The sequence below is a fragment of the Apteryx rowi genome, unplaced genomic scaffold, assembly GCF_003343035.1.
Source record: "Apteryx rowi isolate R43461 unplaced genomic scaffold, aptRow1 scaffold_81, whole genome shotgun sequence".
NCBI lineage: Eukaryota > Metazoa > Chordata > Aves > Apterygiformes > Apterygidae > Apteryx > Apteryx rowi.
In genome coordinates this window covers 170,579-187,509 of record NW_020451105.1, presented here as the reverse complement: position 1 = coordinate 187,509, position 16,931 = coordinate 170,579, and the positions used below count along the sequence as shown (strand labels likewise).

General features: G+C 36.1%; 2 protein-coding genes across 3 annotated transcripts in view; one reads left to right on the top strand and one right to left on the bottom strand.

The window, feature by feature from the left end:
- Positions 1 to 446: 446 nt before the first annotated feature.
- APIP (APAF1 interacting protein) lies at positions 447 to 16,925 on the bottom strand. 2 transcript variants are annotated; one of them, XR_003257381.1, is made up of 8 exons: positions 16,694 to 16,925; positions 11,484 to 11,584; positions 8,878 to 8,926; positions 7,404 to 7,521; positions 6,763 to 6,898; positions 3,953 to 4,120; positions 3,160 to 3,372; positions 447 to 1,968 (listed from the first exon to the last, which is right to left on the bottom strand). XR_003257381.1 is itself a non-coding variant. In XM_026089322.1 (8 exons), exons 1-7 carry the CDS (start codon positions 16,754 to 16,756, stop codon positions 3,273 to 3,275), a joined length of 735 nt encoding a protein of 244 aa, XP_025945107.1. In that variant the 5' UTR covers positions 16,757 to 16,925; the 3' UTR covers positions 447 to 1,968; positions 3,250 to 3,272. The 2 variants fall into 2 exon arrangements, 1 of the variants encoding a protein (XP_025945107.1); XM_026089322.1 differs by having other exon boundaries at positions 3,250 to 3,372.
- The window catches only part of PDHX (pyruvate dehydrogenase complex component X), a 67,313-nt gene continuing 64,861 nt past the window's right edge, over positions 14,480 to 16,931 (top strand). The window contains exon 1 of the mRNA XM_026089319.1: positions 14,480 to 15,943. The gene's annotated coding sequence lies outside the window, so the exon portion shown is untranslated. The remainder of the gene's footprint in view (positions 15,944 to 16,931) is intronic.

Sequence of the window (16,931 nt, the reverse complement as noted above, 5' to 3'; positions counted from 1 at the left end):
CCACACACACTTTAAAGGATGCACATTGCAGGCACATCACCACTTACACCAGGGAAAGCAAATGTGTCTTAGTGTTACAGGACACAGTTCTTAAGGAAACCTGCCAGTCTGTCAGCGTAGCACTGAATATTACTCTTCTCTGTGAATTTTAAGAACAAGGTAGAATGAGCATTTGGGAAGGGACAATTGCAGGTGGACTCTGAGCTTAAAAAAAAAAAAAAGCGCATGTCAGATGTGTAATGAAGCAGTAATGGAGTCTAATAGGACTCTCTCTTCTCTCAGTTTGATTTGCTATACTCCCAGCAAAGTTCAGAAGATAAACTGAATGGCAAAAAATGCCAAACATATTCAATGCTATACTTGCGTACCTAACATGTAAGGAAATCCAGAAAATATCAAAACCTGGTTACTCCTTTAAAGTAAGAATGTAACACGACAGCAGGCACTTAGCTTACACCATGATCTTTACTGCAGATGAGTTTTGTCAGAGTCTAGTGACAGATTGTTACATGGGGACACAAATAGCCACCAAGCCAAAACAACGTTTATTGTGTAAGTTCAGCACGACACAATTACCAATATTCCAACAGTATATGTTGTGCTATATTCAGTAGTCTGGCATACATAACTAAAGCAAGTCAATGCTATTAAATGGGAGGGAAATATAAGAAGTTTATTTCTGACGTCTTGATTTAGCAGAATACTTATAGGATGCCTTTCCACGAGTAGCTGAGTAAGTTAAACAGTCATTGCCATCAAAAGGAGGAGGGTCTCCCTCTTCTTTCTTCATCCCCTGTTTTAGCCATCTCCACTTTTGTCCCATCTCTGGTACTCTGGACCGATCTCTGAGCTGATTCAACTTATCAGTGACTGATAAGGAAGCAATATAGTTTTCTTTTTTTTTCCCCCCGCAGTAGTTTTCTCTTGGGTTAATGAATGAATTCACCTCATGGAAGCTCAAACAAGTGCCAGAGATGATGCAAGGGAGGTGGTGGGAATGCATGGCTCCCAGCAGAAAACAGGAGGGAAAACAAGACCTCTCCCTCTGGCAGCATAAGTTGGCCAATTGGCTCTCATTCACTCTCATGTCACCCTTGGGACTAGAGTCTCAATATTCAGTCAGAAAGCTGGCCAACTGAGGCTTTGATTGCTTCCGCTGGGGGCCATTCCACGAGGTTTTGAAAGAAAATACATAGGTAAAATACATAAATACGTGAGACTGTATTTTAATGAGCTTCCTATCAGAATCATAACGTTAGATTAAATCTACTTTAGGCTGGGTAATCATAGGACATAAAAAGCTGTTTTAAAATCATAACAGTCTTAAAATCTTATTTAAAGGGTAAGGATTTACAAAGGTAAAAAATAGACAAGACCCAGAGTATTCTTTTCAGTAATAATTTCCAAATACAAGCTATAATATTGTCTCCTACTCCCTATAATGACAGTTAAAAGAGGATTAAAAATACATATGCTTAATTTCATAGAAATCTTATTAACATAGTATAAATGAATCAAGAGTTCAACCAATACTTTAAACTTTATACCAAACTTAATTTAAGGGGGGGGGGGGAAGGGAGGGGGGGTCCACTTTTTTTCCTAAGTTTAAAGGCTACTCTTTCTCTCAGAAATCAAGATCCAGAGCAAGTTAAATGATCTAGCAGAGGATCAGGATTAAGAAACATGAATTTTTAAAACATGCAAACAAAATGTCACATTAATTCTCCATAGCTTTCTTCAAAGACAGTTTTTGCATCTGAATTTTCATTTCTCCCACTGCAGTCTTTGACAGTATTCATAAATAGCAATGACTGTTCAGGATTTTCTTCATTTCAACTCCCCTTTTTCTCTTTGATCGTCAAAACTGATGGGTAGCATCTGCCAATCAACTGAGTTTAACAGCACCCCCTTCTGGTTTCAGTGGTGTGACATTGAACCTGGAACTCCCATAATGATATAAGAAGAAACCTGTGTGTGAGAAAAAAAGTAAGAGAAGATATTCTGAAGCAAGGTATTTAGGCATAAGAAAAAAGTAAAGGGATATTAAAGCTATTGTGCTAGTCCAACCTTTTCAACTGTAGGGCCTGAAGAGCAATTTTGGAACCTGTCTCATGGGCTGTGTGGTAGCTCTGTGCAGGTGTGGCAGGCAGTGTGTCTTCATCCCCGAACGCAGTGGCAGCCCTCCAAATATCTGATCATGCAGAGACTCATTTGACAGCAAGCCTCCTGTCCCACTGCTTCCTCCTCCAGTGTGGGCATAATGGCTAAGGCTCCGAGTGCCTGGTTGTTCTGTGCTTATGCTGCCTAAGCAACCATTTTTCATCTCTTCTGATGCAAACATGGTGGGTGGATAGAATTATCTGATGGGCCAACTTTGTGCAGTGAGTTAGCCCATCCTGTTTAATTAGACCATGAGTTTGGTCTAGCAACTCCTTTATCATGTCAGCACTGCTATCTTCAAACTCTCTTAGATTTTCAGGAAGAGGTGCCCCAAACTCTGAAGCATTACACTACCACTGTGTTTTGCCATACTGAGCTGTAAAAAGCTTATGTGAGAATTGTTTCAGAGATCATTTTCCATCAGTTATATAATATACTGCCTGATCATATTATATATTTGCTTTTAAAAATATTGGTTCTGGGAAGTTTCTAAAATGATAATTGCTGCATTAGAAAACAAATTCATGGTAGTATCACTGTAAAAGGTAAACACATGACACTAATCAATGAAACTTAATTAAGTTGCAACCAGTCATTTCTGCTGAAGGAAAAAAAGCCACCAAATAAATAAGGAAAAATCCTCAACACCACTGAGACAGACTGAAACTGATGCCTGATCCTCCAAGATAAAGAATGAAAGTGAGTGTTTAGATATCTTTGTATACATTAGCTTCCTAGGTTGGAGTCTCTTTCCTTCACTGGCTTTTTCTTGTAACACTTGAGATACTTTAGTTTTAAAAAGATGTAAAGGAATTGCATTCTGTGCAGTACATAGTTGCTAAAATACGCACAGGACCTACTTAACTATAAATACATATCCTTTTGTTGCACTGCAAGGTAAGGGAGCATTACTTCAGGCACAGGTACAACTGCAATGTTAATAGAGCTGGGGGTGGGGGGTGAGGGGAGATGTGCAGTATTGAAGTGTCTGATCTGTACCTGTCTGGGAATGCAGACTGAATAGATGTCATCATCTGCAGTCTCTCCCTCCATATAGACCCCTTTTGATCTCAACAGATAAATTCACACCTGGATATAAATGTTGTTGCCATTTACAGGATCCCATTTTCTCCTGATGAATGTTTTGAAGGATCTAGCCCATGCTGCTTCATCTGCACTGCGATGTCGAACAGGTAATCATAACACTCGCACCTTAAAATTAAAAGGAGAAAAAGGAGAAATGTAAAGTTATGTTCAAGCTGTACCATGTTCTATGAAAATGAAAAATTTTTCTTCCTTGAGCTGTGTATCACTAATGTTATGGTCTGACTGGACAGCTTTATTATTGTTCAGTTCCACCTCTACGGTATGGGAAAGTCAGCAAGGACACTCTGGTGCCCAGCATTTTTGCTGCAAGCTCCTGACTTTCTCCATTTCCATCAGCAAATGAACTAGATTCCCAAAGCAAAGGGGACTAGGGAAGACTATACAAACAGTGGAAGGTATCATATAAAAGCAGAGACTGTCTGCAGGTTTCATATGGGAAGAGACTTGTCCATATGAAAGAAAAGTGTTGTGAACCCTATCAGCCAGTATTACTGAGAGAGAGGAAAATCAAAAGGTGAAATTACAGATGAATCCATTACCAAAATCTCCCTATGCATTCAGTGAGGCTAGAACTTATGAATGTTCTGAATTATCCACAATAGGTGAGGGGTACACACAACTTTGAGCTCATTAAAATTTTGAAGATATAATGGCAAAGGATACAGTCTTCCTAAATTGTACTCACATCGTTTTGGCTTTTTCCCATGTTTCTCCCCATACATAAACTCCATGACGTCTGACCAATACAGCACAAGAGTCTGGGTATTGTTCCATTGCACGTGCCATTCTTTCCTTGAGATCTTTCTCTTCTGGTGTATTCTCAATAATGGGAACCACTAGTGTATCATCATATCTAAATAGGAAAATAGGTGTTTGTGCATTTAGATGATACTTCCAAACACATCATTTTTTATCATAGACTTAAGATTTTCCCTGTGAAGGAGATTCTCCTTTGACTGCTTACAGTTCTTAACAGATTCTCAGCACTAGTGATTTTAAGCTCTTCTCTTGTGAGTCACTCTGACATACAAACTCTCAGCAATATCTTCCACTCCCAAACTTATGCTATGCCTGCAATATCTGAACCATACTCAAGGCATAAAAAGAAAATAACACTTTAATGTATTAGGTGTAGCTGTTTGTTCACATATCACTACTCCGTAGTCCCTTTGCAATTTTTTCAGACTGTATTGGCATTGTCTACAAGCTTGATCTCAGATTAAATTATTTAAAAGAATCACATCATGAAGAAGGAAATGAAACTGTTTGCTGGAGAGCAGAAAAAAATTAAATTCAGGTAGTCCAAAAAGCCCCTGGAAATAAGATTGTCCTGCTAAGGCATATAAATAGAATGAAGAGTCAACACTTGAAAAATAAATTCTCTTCTGTGATAGTGATTGGTGGGCTATATTTGATCTTAAGAGAGCTTGAGAACCCCTGTTCCAAAGACAAGATGATGCACGTTACTCAGGGAACTTGCCTAACAGTTTCTTGTGAAGGAGGACTGGGATATTTGGCATTGTTTGAACCTTAATTAACACTGGCAGAAACTTGTTTAAATAGTTTTAATAAGTCCCCAGTTCAGGTTCAGATTTATCATCAAGATCACATAGATATTTCATGGGTAGATGCTAGCACGACTTACTTTTAAAAAACACAGATAGGAAACAATGCTAAAAATAATACAACTTATACTTCATATTAGATATTCACAAAATTAAAAAAGTCTGATCCCTTACATTTTTAAATAATGATGCTTTCCCAAGGAAGTCTATAAAAATAGTGAATAAAGAAAATGAAATGTTTGTAGTTTTACTTAGAATCTCATATATTCTGGCCATTAAAATTAGATTTGGAGTGTTTGCTACTCATGAGGCCAGAACAGCTAAGGGATTGGTTTCCTAGATTTTGCTTTCTGTTTGGATATGAGTTTGGAAGAACCCCACATTATTCTACATCTTGCCTTAGATAGCATGTATAAACACCATAAACTGATTCCTAATCATAACCATAGATTTCTTAACAAAAACTAATATCCATAAAGGCCACAGAAGACTGAACAGGTTTAAACTAAACAGGAATCAAGTATTTTATTGAAACAAAAGGAGACCACGTTCCGTCAAACTCTCCTATAAAATATCTTGGGAGGATTTGAGGGTAAGACTTTCAAAGCTTTTTTCCTATGGGCCTGATTCTTCTTTTTTTTCTGAAGCTGAAGGTAAAACTATTCTGGCTTCATTGGAATCATATTTAGGCCAAGGAATACTTCTGATTATCCTATCTGTAACATTTTCCTGGGCAGTTTCCAGAAAAGGTTTATGTAATCAGAAGCAATGTATTCTTAATCCCTTTTTTGAAAGATCCTATTCTGCTCTATTCCTTTTGAATTCAATTAGAGTTTCATGGGAGACAAGACAGTGGAATCAGAATCTAGGATAGACAACTATGTACATAGTGGCAACCAACTTTATTAGGAGCTTTGATTCCTTTAGTTTTTCTGTTGAATTAAAAGGGTGAGAGAGGAGAATGTGCAGATATGGAACCCAATAAATAAAATGTCTCCTGACTAACATTTAGGAATGTTTGAGAATTCAGAATGCAAATCCAAAAAAGGAAATTGGTCTTGATTTTTAAAACCAGTGTTGTTTAGACAATTCAGCATATGCTAGGATGTTTTGCCACATTAAAAGTACAAATGTTAATGCTGAGAAGAAGGTAAAACTGGCAAGTCAACCAAAACTCTGAATATGCACCAGCATAAAATCTCAAGCCAAACATTTTGCTCCCTTGCCAAAGGGCAATTGTTAGTTACAAATATTAACATCAAAAAGTGGAAAGAATTTAGCATTTCAATTTTTCATCTAATTGTCCCATATTATATAGATGTTGTTTGCTGGTCTCAGTTCAACACTCTGTGGGTGGAGTCCTCAAAACAAGCCATCACACATAATTTGGAATAACTCAGCACTTACCTCAGAGCTCATCCTTGAAAAGTAATAACATTATCTTTAACGAGCTGTTTATTCTGAATTTTCTTTCAAAGTCTGTCAAGTAAAATCTGAAATCCTCTACTCTCTTAACTTGCCCTAAACTAGCACAGGCAATGATTTGTGAAGTCCACCCAAATGCTGTTTGTTCTTTATCAATCCAACCTAATGTCGGTTGGCTACCGTTTCAGCCTAACCTTGTATAGATGTGTTAATGACTCTGTTCTTGAGATTTTTGTCAGGACATAGCTCTTTATTTTGGTTGCTTCTGTAGATCGACAGACTGCAGTAACTTTGACATTACAAGATTTTATCTTGTTTCTCTTCCATAGGAATGAGACCTTCTCAGGGGAAGCCAATGACTGATTTATTACAGAGGTCATGTTACTTCTTATTTCTAATACTTTATATTACACACTTTAATGCACATAAATTACTTGTCATCTACTATTTTGATTGATACAAGTGATCAAATAGCATGTCTCTGTTCTTAAATATATTGAAATACCGGTAATATCCTCCAGAAGTACACTTCCGGATTCCTTTTATCATCTCCTGATGGGTAATACTGAACTCACTCCCTGGGTAAAGAAGGGTAGCCATAACAGCAGCCTTGGAATGAGTATGGATCACTGCACCTGCTCCTAAGATGAGAAAAAGACAAAAAAGAATTATTTTGTAATTGATTTTAAAATGTGTCTATTAAGAATATTTTATTCACATATTCATTTCCAATGGCTAGGCATCTTAGCAAATGTCATCTACTGTTTTTGAGGGAGAAAATACATAGCAACCTAAATAAAGGTAGGAAATAATCATTTATCTATAAAGGATAATTATGAATTGTTTTAAGACACCAGTATCAACTTTTAGTATCAATTCGAGGAGAAACACTAACTATAAATTGGTGCTATAACTATGATCAGAGATACAACTACATATGAAGGTTAAAGTATGAATGAACCACCTCACACAATGTAGCCATGGACTATTTCCCAATCCATTGCACTCTTGTACAAATGAATTTAGTTCACAGTTTCATGTTTTTAATGATAATTTCCATGGATAAAGAATCCTGATACTGAATTTTGATTTTGTGAATGTATACATAGTGTTTTAGACCTTAAATTAAAAATATTAATTACATACCTCTCATAGTGTAAGCATTCATAAAAAGAGGTGTGCACTGGCTTTTCTTTAGTTTCTTGTGTGGTGGAGGCCCGCTGATGTCCTGTTCTTTTATGTCACAAACAAACATATCTTCCGGCTGTAAGAGAGAAGAAATTATTTGTGATGACCCAGACAGTTTTGTTTTCTTTCTAGAGAGAAATATATATATATATATATATACACAGCATATATTTAATACAGAATGCAATTTTAACTCTGTAAAATCGATATAATGCACTACGTTTATTCTAGCTTCTAATACTAATTACCATCACTGCGTAATGTGAAAGAATATTAGGTACCCTTTTTGTTCAAACTGCTGCCAAGCAAATGTTCACAAATGTAAAACTTAACAGGAAGGGAGAGAGTCCATAGCTAAGTAATATGCAATCCATCTAACAGAAAAAGTAGTAACTTATTCAAAGAAAGAAATGTAGATGTACTCTCTTTCCTTCTTAAAGAACCAACAAAGACTATATATTAAACCTACATAAGATATATTTAACTTGTAGAACTATTTTTTTTTCTTAATTTTGCTTTTATTAGCTTTTCACAAATGTTACCTTTGCGTAAATCAGCTATTTGTAATAGTACAGAATACAGAAAATTGTTCGGGGTAAAAATTTTCTTCTTTAAAATTACTTACAAAATCAGCAGGAAATAGAGTTGCAAGAGATCTCCTTGCTCACTGCACTCAATCCACTGCTGCTGCCATCAAAGAAAAGAGTATCACATCTTGCCATACTACGCCTTTGCCTGTCTAACTTGCTAACACTCCTATCGAGCTTTATGCAAAACCTCAAGTTTCTATCAGCAAAGAGATCCCTTTCATTTTTCATTGTATTAACTCTCAGAGCTGTAAAACAACAAATCCTTTCGACATATAATTCCTTTTTGGGGGAGTTCCTGCTGTCATAAAATAGTTATCATTTACTGTTCTTCCCTCTGCTTACATTTTGTTTTTTTGCTCTTATGGGAAAAGAACTGAGATAGACAAGGTCACTTTGTCATGGGGAGAGCCTATCTATTTACTGAGAGGATCAAGACAAAGAAAGATTTGTAATCGCTCAAATGAAAATAAATAGAAAAGAGGTGTTGATGCTTAATTTGGTATGTGCCACAGTAAGTTGAAACTGAAGCCAGCCAGCAAGAAGGCCATTTAAACTTGACAAAGAATAAAGCTGTCTAGAGTGACTTTCAAATCCCATAGTCTTCTGTGTTAATTTAAAGCAAAGAGATCATCAAGACTAATCTATACACGTCACTGAAACAAACAGTGGCTTGCTATGCTAGCAGAGTACTTAAACAGTGGGTAAATCCACAATTGTTTCAAGAAGGCAGTCAGTAGTATAACAAATTTCAAACTTCACATAAGGAAAAACAAAACTCTAAATAAAGGTAATTTCATCCATTTCAAGATGAGCTCCAAGGTAAAAAATACAGTTCAACATACCTGTATTCTTTCCTTCTGGACTCCTGAAGGAGCGATATAGATTTCATTCCTAAGAACAGTTACAGATAGGAAAAACTATAAAAACAGGGCTATTTAACTGCAGGGGTATTAGAATGCTAGATTCACTGAAAAGGAAATAGCAAATACAATCCATGATAATTTAATAATTTTCTTGCTCCTTCCACATATTCACATGTAGATGGTTTTCAAAATACAACCAGATCATACAAGGGCACATCAAACCTCTGTAACTCATATGGGTTCAAAATAGTGCTTTCAACTTGCCAAGAGATCTGAAACATGCATAGGAAGCACAGCCTTATCTTAAGAAAAACACTAAACTTTCCCGTGCAGTAATTCCAGACTCATATCTCCAGAATTCAGAATAAAAATGGAGCAAAAAAGAACCTGCAAGCAGATACTGCTCTGTCCTGAAAAAGTGACAAAATTATTATTTAAAAAAATCTGCACAAGCTATCTATAAACAATATCAACTGTCTATGGCATTCTACAATGTCAATACTTGTGTTTTTGTTGGAACAGTGTAACTTATATATTGTTTTTAAATGCATGCATATATTTATTTGAATGGATAAAAAATTTAACACTAATGCAATGCAATTAAGTGACTGAAATTTAAGTAGAAGTGCATCACTTCTTGCAAGGTTTACTTGAACAGAGAATATAAAGAAAAGATTTAGACTAAAATGATTTTAAGATGGGATGTGAAATATTTTTGATAACAGCAAAAAAAAATAGAATCAGATTGTTCTCCCTTTTCCCTCATATCTGTAATCATTACTCAGTTGCAAAGGCAATGAATTAAATTCAGAAGCACAGAGACATCTAGTGAATAGTTAGTCAAGTTACAGATGCATTTCCTAAGGAGAATGAAATGCTTATATTTCTGGACCTTCCAAAAAATGTAACTGTTAAGGTGATGTACTTTTCGTATAGGTAAAACAGTTGTGAAGCACATCAAAATGTGGCTTTAATATGTTTGTAATTTTTAACACTCATGAATTAACATTACTGCCATTTCATTAATTTAGTTTTCCTACCTTTGCATGAGCAAGATGATTTAGAAAGCAGCATATGGAGAAATCAAGTGGTAATTTGGTTACTAATAAAAGATGTATTTTTCTAAAAACAATTTTATTTTTTTTAGAAATTAAATGTGCAGGGAAAAATCTGATGACGAAATACAGTTTTTGAACTATAGGGCACCTGACAAAGAATTATGGATTGTTTTTAATATGCTGTCCCTTATCCAAATTGGCATATTTATTCTGAGTAGTTCATATGAACTGTCCAATGAGTAATGCTGATTAGAATAGCTGGTAAGATTAGTTGCTAGAATTTCAAGCAAATTTCAATTGTTCTTTACTTATCTCCTATGTAAAAACTCTAAGCTAGTCCACTCTTTCCATTACGCCTATTCATTTTGCAATATACCTACTGCTACTGTAGGTATAAAAATGAGTACAGTCACATATATTCCTTTTCTACACCACATAAGATATATCGGTACCAACTCAAGTATGTATTTCAGTATACCCTGAGCAACAAAGTGATAGAGCTGCTGAGGAAAACTGCACATGTTAGTGTATTTTCTATTGACATTTGTTTTGCCATAACCTACATTTAGCTATTGATCAAAAATTAGCACTAGACAGATATTTCCATAGGCAAAGAACTTTAAAAACAAGAACCCTCTTAACGTTTCTCTGATTATTATTGCTGTTGCCTTGTTTGCAAAATTAGGCAGAGAAGTGAAACGACCTGCCAAAGCTAGAATAGCATGAAAATTAACATTTAGAGCCTGTATTTCATAACAGATACTTGAATGGCAATGTTCGTGTCTGCATGCAAGTTTATGTCAGAAATGAGAGAGATCAGGCAATGTCAAGTTAGTGTTTCAACACCATTTGACTGTAGACAGAATTGCATACGCTATACAAAATACCTATGGCACACCGAGTACTTATTTCTCAGTGGCCACTAAGAGGAGCTCTGTATCCATTAAAAGCTTGGAAATTGTGAATAGAGGGCATGAACAATTGAAGAGCAATGCCGTGCTTCTTAGTAGTGGATGCACACCAAATATTGTTTTGCTGTTGCCTGTTCTACTTCAACTATATGCCATGAATATCTCTCTGGAAATTATCTCAGTAGAACACTAATTCCCTTACTAAAGGAAATAGCATCTCCACAATGTGTCTAAGGTGCAAGTCATCTTATCTAACCATAGGCATTTGAAAACTGGGTGCCTGGTATAAGCTAGTCATCTAAATTCCATAGTCAATGGAACAAACGGGAGAATGAGTCGCTCTCTTGAAGACAATTCATCTATCTCAAAAGACAAAAGATGGAAAAATCATTCTTTGAAGCTGCCTCTTTCTCCATTGAAGGAACCCCAATGGTTAACTCGGACTAGCCACCCTCCTTTCCCTATGGTTAAGCTTGGCGACCATTCATCTTTCCCTCTACTTTCTAATTCACTTTTGATTTTCAAACATTCTTCATGAAACTGGCTTCACCAACTATTAAACACAGCTATGTTCTCTATATAACCATCACATTCAATCTCTCCCATCTTTACTTACCCATGTTTCAAGCTGATTCCTCCACCAGTTCCTGTTACCCAGCCTAAACCATAAAACAGTCTACAAAGTTCTGGGATAAGGTTTCTTGGATGCAGCTTTTCCTATAAATAAATAAATTAATTAATTAAATTAAAACCACCACAAACATCACAAAGCTTAGAATTTCAATTCTGGAATTGCGTTTAAGGGGTAATACCTTTATACTGCAAGATGATAATCTAATTTATGTTTATGAACTTCAATTACAAAATGACTGTGTGTTTGTACAGTGCGCTTTACAATTTGTAGGGGCCACTTGCACCTTGAAACAAACAAACCAACCCCCCAAATGTGTGCCTCATCATCCTTCACAGGAAAGGTCTCAGTTCAAACTTATTTGAGTTCAGTGGCCCACAGGTCATCAAAGAGATCAAGTCATAAACTACTGTGATTACTGTGTATTGTGCCTACTACTGTGATTAAAAAAAGAAAAATAAATGCATCTAAATTCATCCACCTTGAAAAGCTCAACCAAGATTTTTTCTTATTAAATCAGTTTTCTGTAGGCTTATTTTGCTAGATTTGAAATTTTATAGTGAAAATCTGAGTTGTAATAAGAACTTATGCTTATAACTGCTACAAATCTCAGTGGAACATATTTTATCTGTTATATATTATTTTTATTTAGCAGTCAAAAATACCGTAGAAATGATCGTAAAAAATGTGAGAATGTGAAGTTCATCAAATAATTTGCCAATGAGAGGCCACCTGATACATAGTTTAGCCAGAAGGCAAATTGCACTATTTTAATATTTCTTCCAAAGGAGAAAAAGTCTTTATTTTTTCTGTATTCCATTGTTTATTTTATGTATATATACATACACATATAAATAGTGTGTGAGTATATTTTTTTTACCTAAAGGTATTTGTAGTGTCAGAGATTCATTCATGGTTGATCTAAAGAACAGCTTTACAATTCAAACCAAAACTGTTTACTGGAAATCCTAAACACTGCTCTGCTCTGCACTGAACATGTAAAAATAAAAATAGTATATAACAGAGAGCAGCCTTTGATAAGGTATTACATTGGAAAATCAAAAATTTTGAATGTTGGAACCATTTACATGAGACATATAACTGACCCACGCAGAGAAAACTGCAATAGTTTAATTCATAATGTATTCTTGAATTTACACATTTGCATGTTGTCTTGAGTATTTCTTTTAGCTTACTTTAGACAATAAAAAATAAGCCAAAGTCCTTGCTCTTTACCAGTGTAAAAATAAAAATGAGATGTGTTTTTACAAAGATCCTGGTACAACTGCACCCATCAAATAATCAATCAAACAGCAAAAAACAGAATAGTATTTTTATTTATATACATTCATTTACCTGGCATGAGGAAAGATTTCTACCTACAATACCATGGTAATACAGTTGTTTTTGTGTTTCATGCATGGGTGTGTGACAGAAACCAGAAATTATGCAGAATGTAGTGCCCCCTTATATTGTTTTCATGAAAATAGTTGCTCAATTTCTGCTCAAAAAAGCCAGTTTGGAAAAAAGCCTTTTGACATCAAATACAGTCTCCTGCTATTGCAGGCAATTCTCAAATAATTCTTTTTATATATGTATTAAGCCTGTTCAATACTTCCATCTTCAGCTTACAGTGACACTTGTTTCTGAAGCTATTATTTCTGAAGAAATGGCATTCACTTCAGATGTTATTTTTAACTACTCTGATTTTGTTTCTATTCATTAGGGTCTCTTTAGCTGAAAATGAAACCACTCCTTTTCAGTTATGCTCCACTGAAAACAGTAATATACGTGAARTATATATTCTGACTAGCTAAATGTTCCTCAAATATTAATGCCTCTGAAGTGTACTGTGATTCTGAGAATACTAGTACATGTATCCTATGTTTACAAATATAAAACAAGTGCATAGTGTGTGTGTAAATTACAGGTCCCCAATTTGTTGTTCAAATTTATTTATACAGAATTAAAGGTTGTATATGATTTTTATCAATTAGCCTGCTACAAAAATTTATGAGTCCCACAATATCTTGTTTTGTCTTTCATTCAAAATAACATCACTGCATATTTCTAACCTATGCATACACTGATATTTTTCACTTCTTCAAAGAAAATTATCCCCCTTCTACTTTTGATGGAATAAACTCATGTTAAACAGGTTTACATAGCTATTATTTATTGAATGTATATAGATATAAAAAAGTTAGATTATGACATTCTTCCAGTTGTTTCAGATTCTCCCTTGCTGGTGAATCTGGACAGTAATTCATGGGAGAAGATGATTGCTTTTCATCACTTTAAAATCATTAAAAAGTTTTTTTACAGTTCATATTCAGAAGCTGCTTTCATCAAAAGCATACAAAACCTATGTATCATTAAGGAATTTCAACTATTCTTCTGAAGAATTCCAGGATTATAAATCAACCCTCAGCATTTAACAGGACTCTTCCAGGATCAGCAGATACTACTCATAACCACAACCTATTTAATTAATGTGTTTTAAAACAACTGATAATACAGATGACAACTTTTCATAACTAAAAAGGCTATTTGCTGTAATAAGCTTAGGAGTGAACATGTATAAAAGCAGTTAGCAAGTCAACAGGATTATTCTTTGCCAAATCTCAATTAGCGCTCATTTTTTAATTGATTTTCAAGTTAAAATACAGATGCCATTGGTTTTCTCTTTCTTCATATCTCCAACTCAGGATCTTGCCCACTAGTTTTCTGATACAGACAATATGAACAATTTAGCTTCTTTTTATGATCTTAATCTAATTTTTCAACATTAGGTTTGAAGAAAAACTTCACAAATTTCCATGAGCTAACAAAAAAAAGACTGATTTTTCAATCCAAATTATTCTTTTGAAAAACAAGTTTGCTGTTTTCAAAAGAGTGACTGAAAGCATTCACTTAAAATTTATATTTTTAGTAGTCAAATCTTTTGATAAAATTATTTTTTAAAGAAAAACTGTCATTATTCAAAGAAAATCATTTTTTCCCTTTTTTATTCAAGTGAATATACCTAATACTATAAAACCTAAAATAACAGTAACAATACAATGTAAAACTAATATAATGGAAATCAAGGTGGACCCAGGCTACTTGTAGAATGAGCCAATTTGCAAGACTTTTAGAGATAGTTTTCAACAAGATATGAAACTGAACAAAAATATAGTTGTACAATTTTAAGATATTATGGTAAATAAATATTTACCATAAATAAACATAAATATGTACCTCCCCTTCACAAAATGCTTAGAAATAATGTATTTTCCTGAGAAATAAGCATAAACTGCATAGATGAAATCATGGAGTTGCTATTTCATACTAACCTGTAGTAAATCATCATGAGGTTTCTTTGGAATAGCTACATACTGTTAAGTTTGATGTCGTAAAACACAATGGTTCTATACTATATATATGAAGTGAGAAAAGTACCATTAATAAGCTGGTAGATTACTATTTACAATCTGTACATGGCACAGAAATTGATGATATAACAAAAGTAGGAAAAATAATACAATGATCCTTTAAAAAAGTCTATTTTCTGCAATGTCTTCAACACCATATAAAGATTTTATAATTCAGAAAGAATTTTTTATAGGTAAGAAAAAAGGAAATATTTGTGAGGGAGAGACAGGAAAGCAGCGTGGTCAGGATTCCTACACTGTTTAAAAGCCTCAGACTGTCAACCTTCACAGAAAATATAGATCTCCAATTGAAAATCATCATTTATTGTGTGCCTTTTTTTCATTTGAAGTTTTATTTATTACAGCAATTAGAAGTTTTAATAGTTTTTAAAAATAACAAGTGATTAGCAGCTGTGCTGCTCAGCTTAGTCATTTGTATCCAGGAAATGACATTTCCAAGAGAAACAAGTTTAGCAGCAGGAACCCACATTAAGGGGGCAGTCCATAAGCACCCACAGAATAAGAAAAGCAAAAAATAGTTAGGAAATAACGAAACTGGTAAGAAGGTAATTACTGAGTAGTGATAGTCTTTCTGAAACATAAAGAAAAAATGCTGCTGTCATCATTCTCTACCTTTTCCCTCCTCCAGGATAGTTCAGTGACTCTAAAGTTGAAGATTACTAAGCAATTCTTGATGGTCTAAAGTAAGAGTTGAAGACTTAAAGGGGAGTTGGGACTTGGGGTCCTGAAGGATCGTTTCTGGGTCTTTAGAAGTACAGCACGCAGAGGCGTGCATTTAGTTCAGCCTCTTTGGATGGGTGGACCACTTGCATTCTGCTGCAGCTGCTAAGGAGGGCTGCCGGCTGCACGGAAACGCTTCCAGTCGGTGCCGGCCTCGCACAACCCAAAGTGAGGAGGCAGTGCCGGTCGGCTGGGAGGAGCAGACAAGGGTGCGAAACGAAGGCAATGGTGCTGAGGCAGGACAGGGAAGGTGAAGTCATGGACAGAACAGTCTGGGGCAAGTTTGAGAAGGTTTGGAAACTCCTACTTTAGCCTGTTCTTAAAAACCGCCTGTGAGAGGCAGTCATGAATGCCTTAGGCAATCTGTTTAACTGTCCTAAGTTAGAATATTTTCCTATTGTCTAACCTATATCTTGCTAGCTGAAACTTAAGGTTGTTATCTCTTATCCAAACAACTATGGACACAAAGAAAAGGTTCTTCCCTTTCGCCTCTGTGACAGTATTTTACATACTGGGATTTATCTCTCAGTTTATTTTTTTTGACTAAACAAATCCTTTCATTCTTTCCTGACAAGCCCTATTTCCTAGTCTGCTGATAATTCCCATTGCTGTCCGCAGCACTCTGTGCACTCGGTCCACGTTTTTCTTGATGTTCAGACTGGTCTCTTGACCAGTTCCGTGCGCAAATGGAATAGGTATTTCCAGCATCCTCTAGGTGATGCTCCTGTTTATAAACCCTAATGTTATGCTTGCTTCATCTGAAGCAGCCCAGCAGAGCTGACTCATGTTCAGTTTGTGATCTGTTATAGCAACACGCAGTTACCAAATAACGTGTGGCCAAGAGTCACGCAGCTGCACTGTCAGCCAGTAACACACTGGGAAAGCTAGGAAAGGTTCTTTTCGCAGCCGTTTCTATACGCTCTGCTGCTTAATAACTACGAGGGTCAACAGCTGATTGCCAAGGCTACAAAAACGCTCCCAGCCACGGCGGTCGCAAACTGCTGTCCCGAAGCGCCCGTTTAACCATCCCCCCGCCGTTACCTGCGCGGCGCCGCGGCCGTTGGCGCGCTCGAGGCAGGCTGCGCAGCTGTTGGTGGCGGCCATGGCGGCGGGCAGCCCGGGGCCTCCCTTAGTCTTGAGGGCCGGGAGGCGGCGCGTTTAGCCCGGCGGCGGCGGCGGACTGGACGGGGCGCGATGGAGAGGGGCTGGGCGGGCGAGCGCACCTGGGGCGCTGGAAGCAGCCAGCAGCGAGCCGGCGGGTGGCCGAGCGCCCTGCGCC

Bases quoted from the DNA above. Each gene is read 5' to 3' on its own strand.
- APIP (XM_026089322.1), bottom strand. From the start codon at position 16,756: ATGGCCGCCACCAACAGCTGCGCAGCCTGCCTCGAGCGCGCCAACGGC. The intron at 11,585-16,693 runs GTAACGGCGGGG...ATTTATTTATAG, and splicing joins ACGGCCGCGGCGCCGCGCAG to GAAAAGCTGCATCCAAGAAA. The intron at 6,899-7,403 runs GTATGTAATTAA...TTCTCATCTTAG, and splicing joins GAATGCTTACACTATGAGAG to GAGCAGGTGCAGTGATCCAT.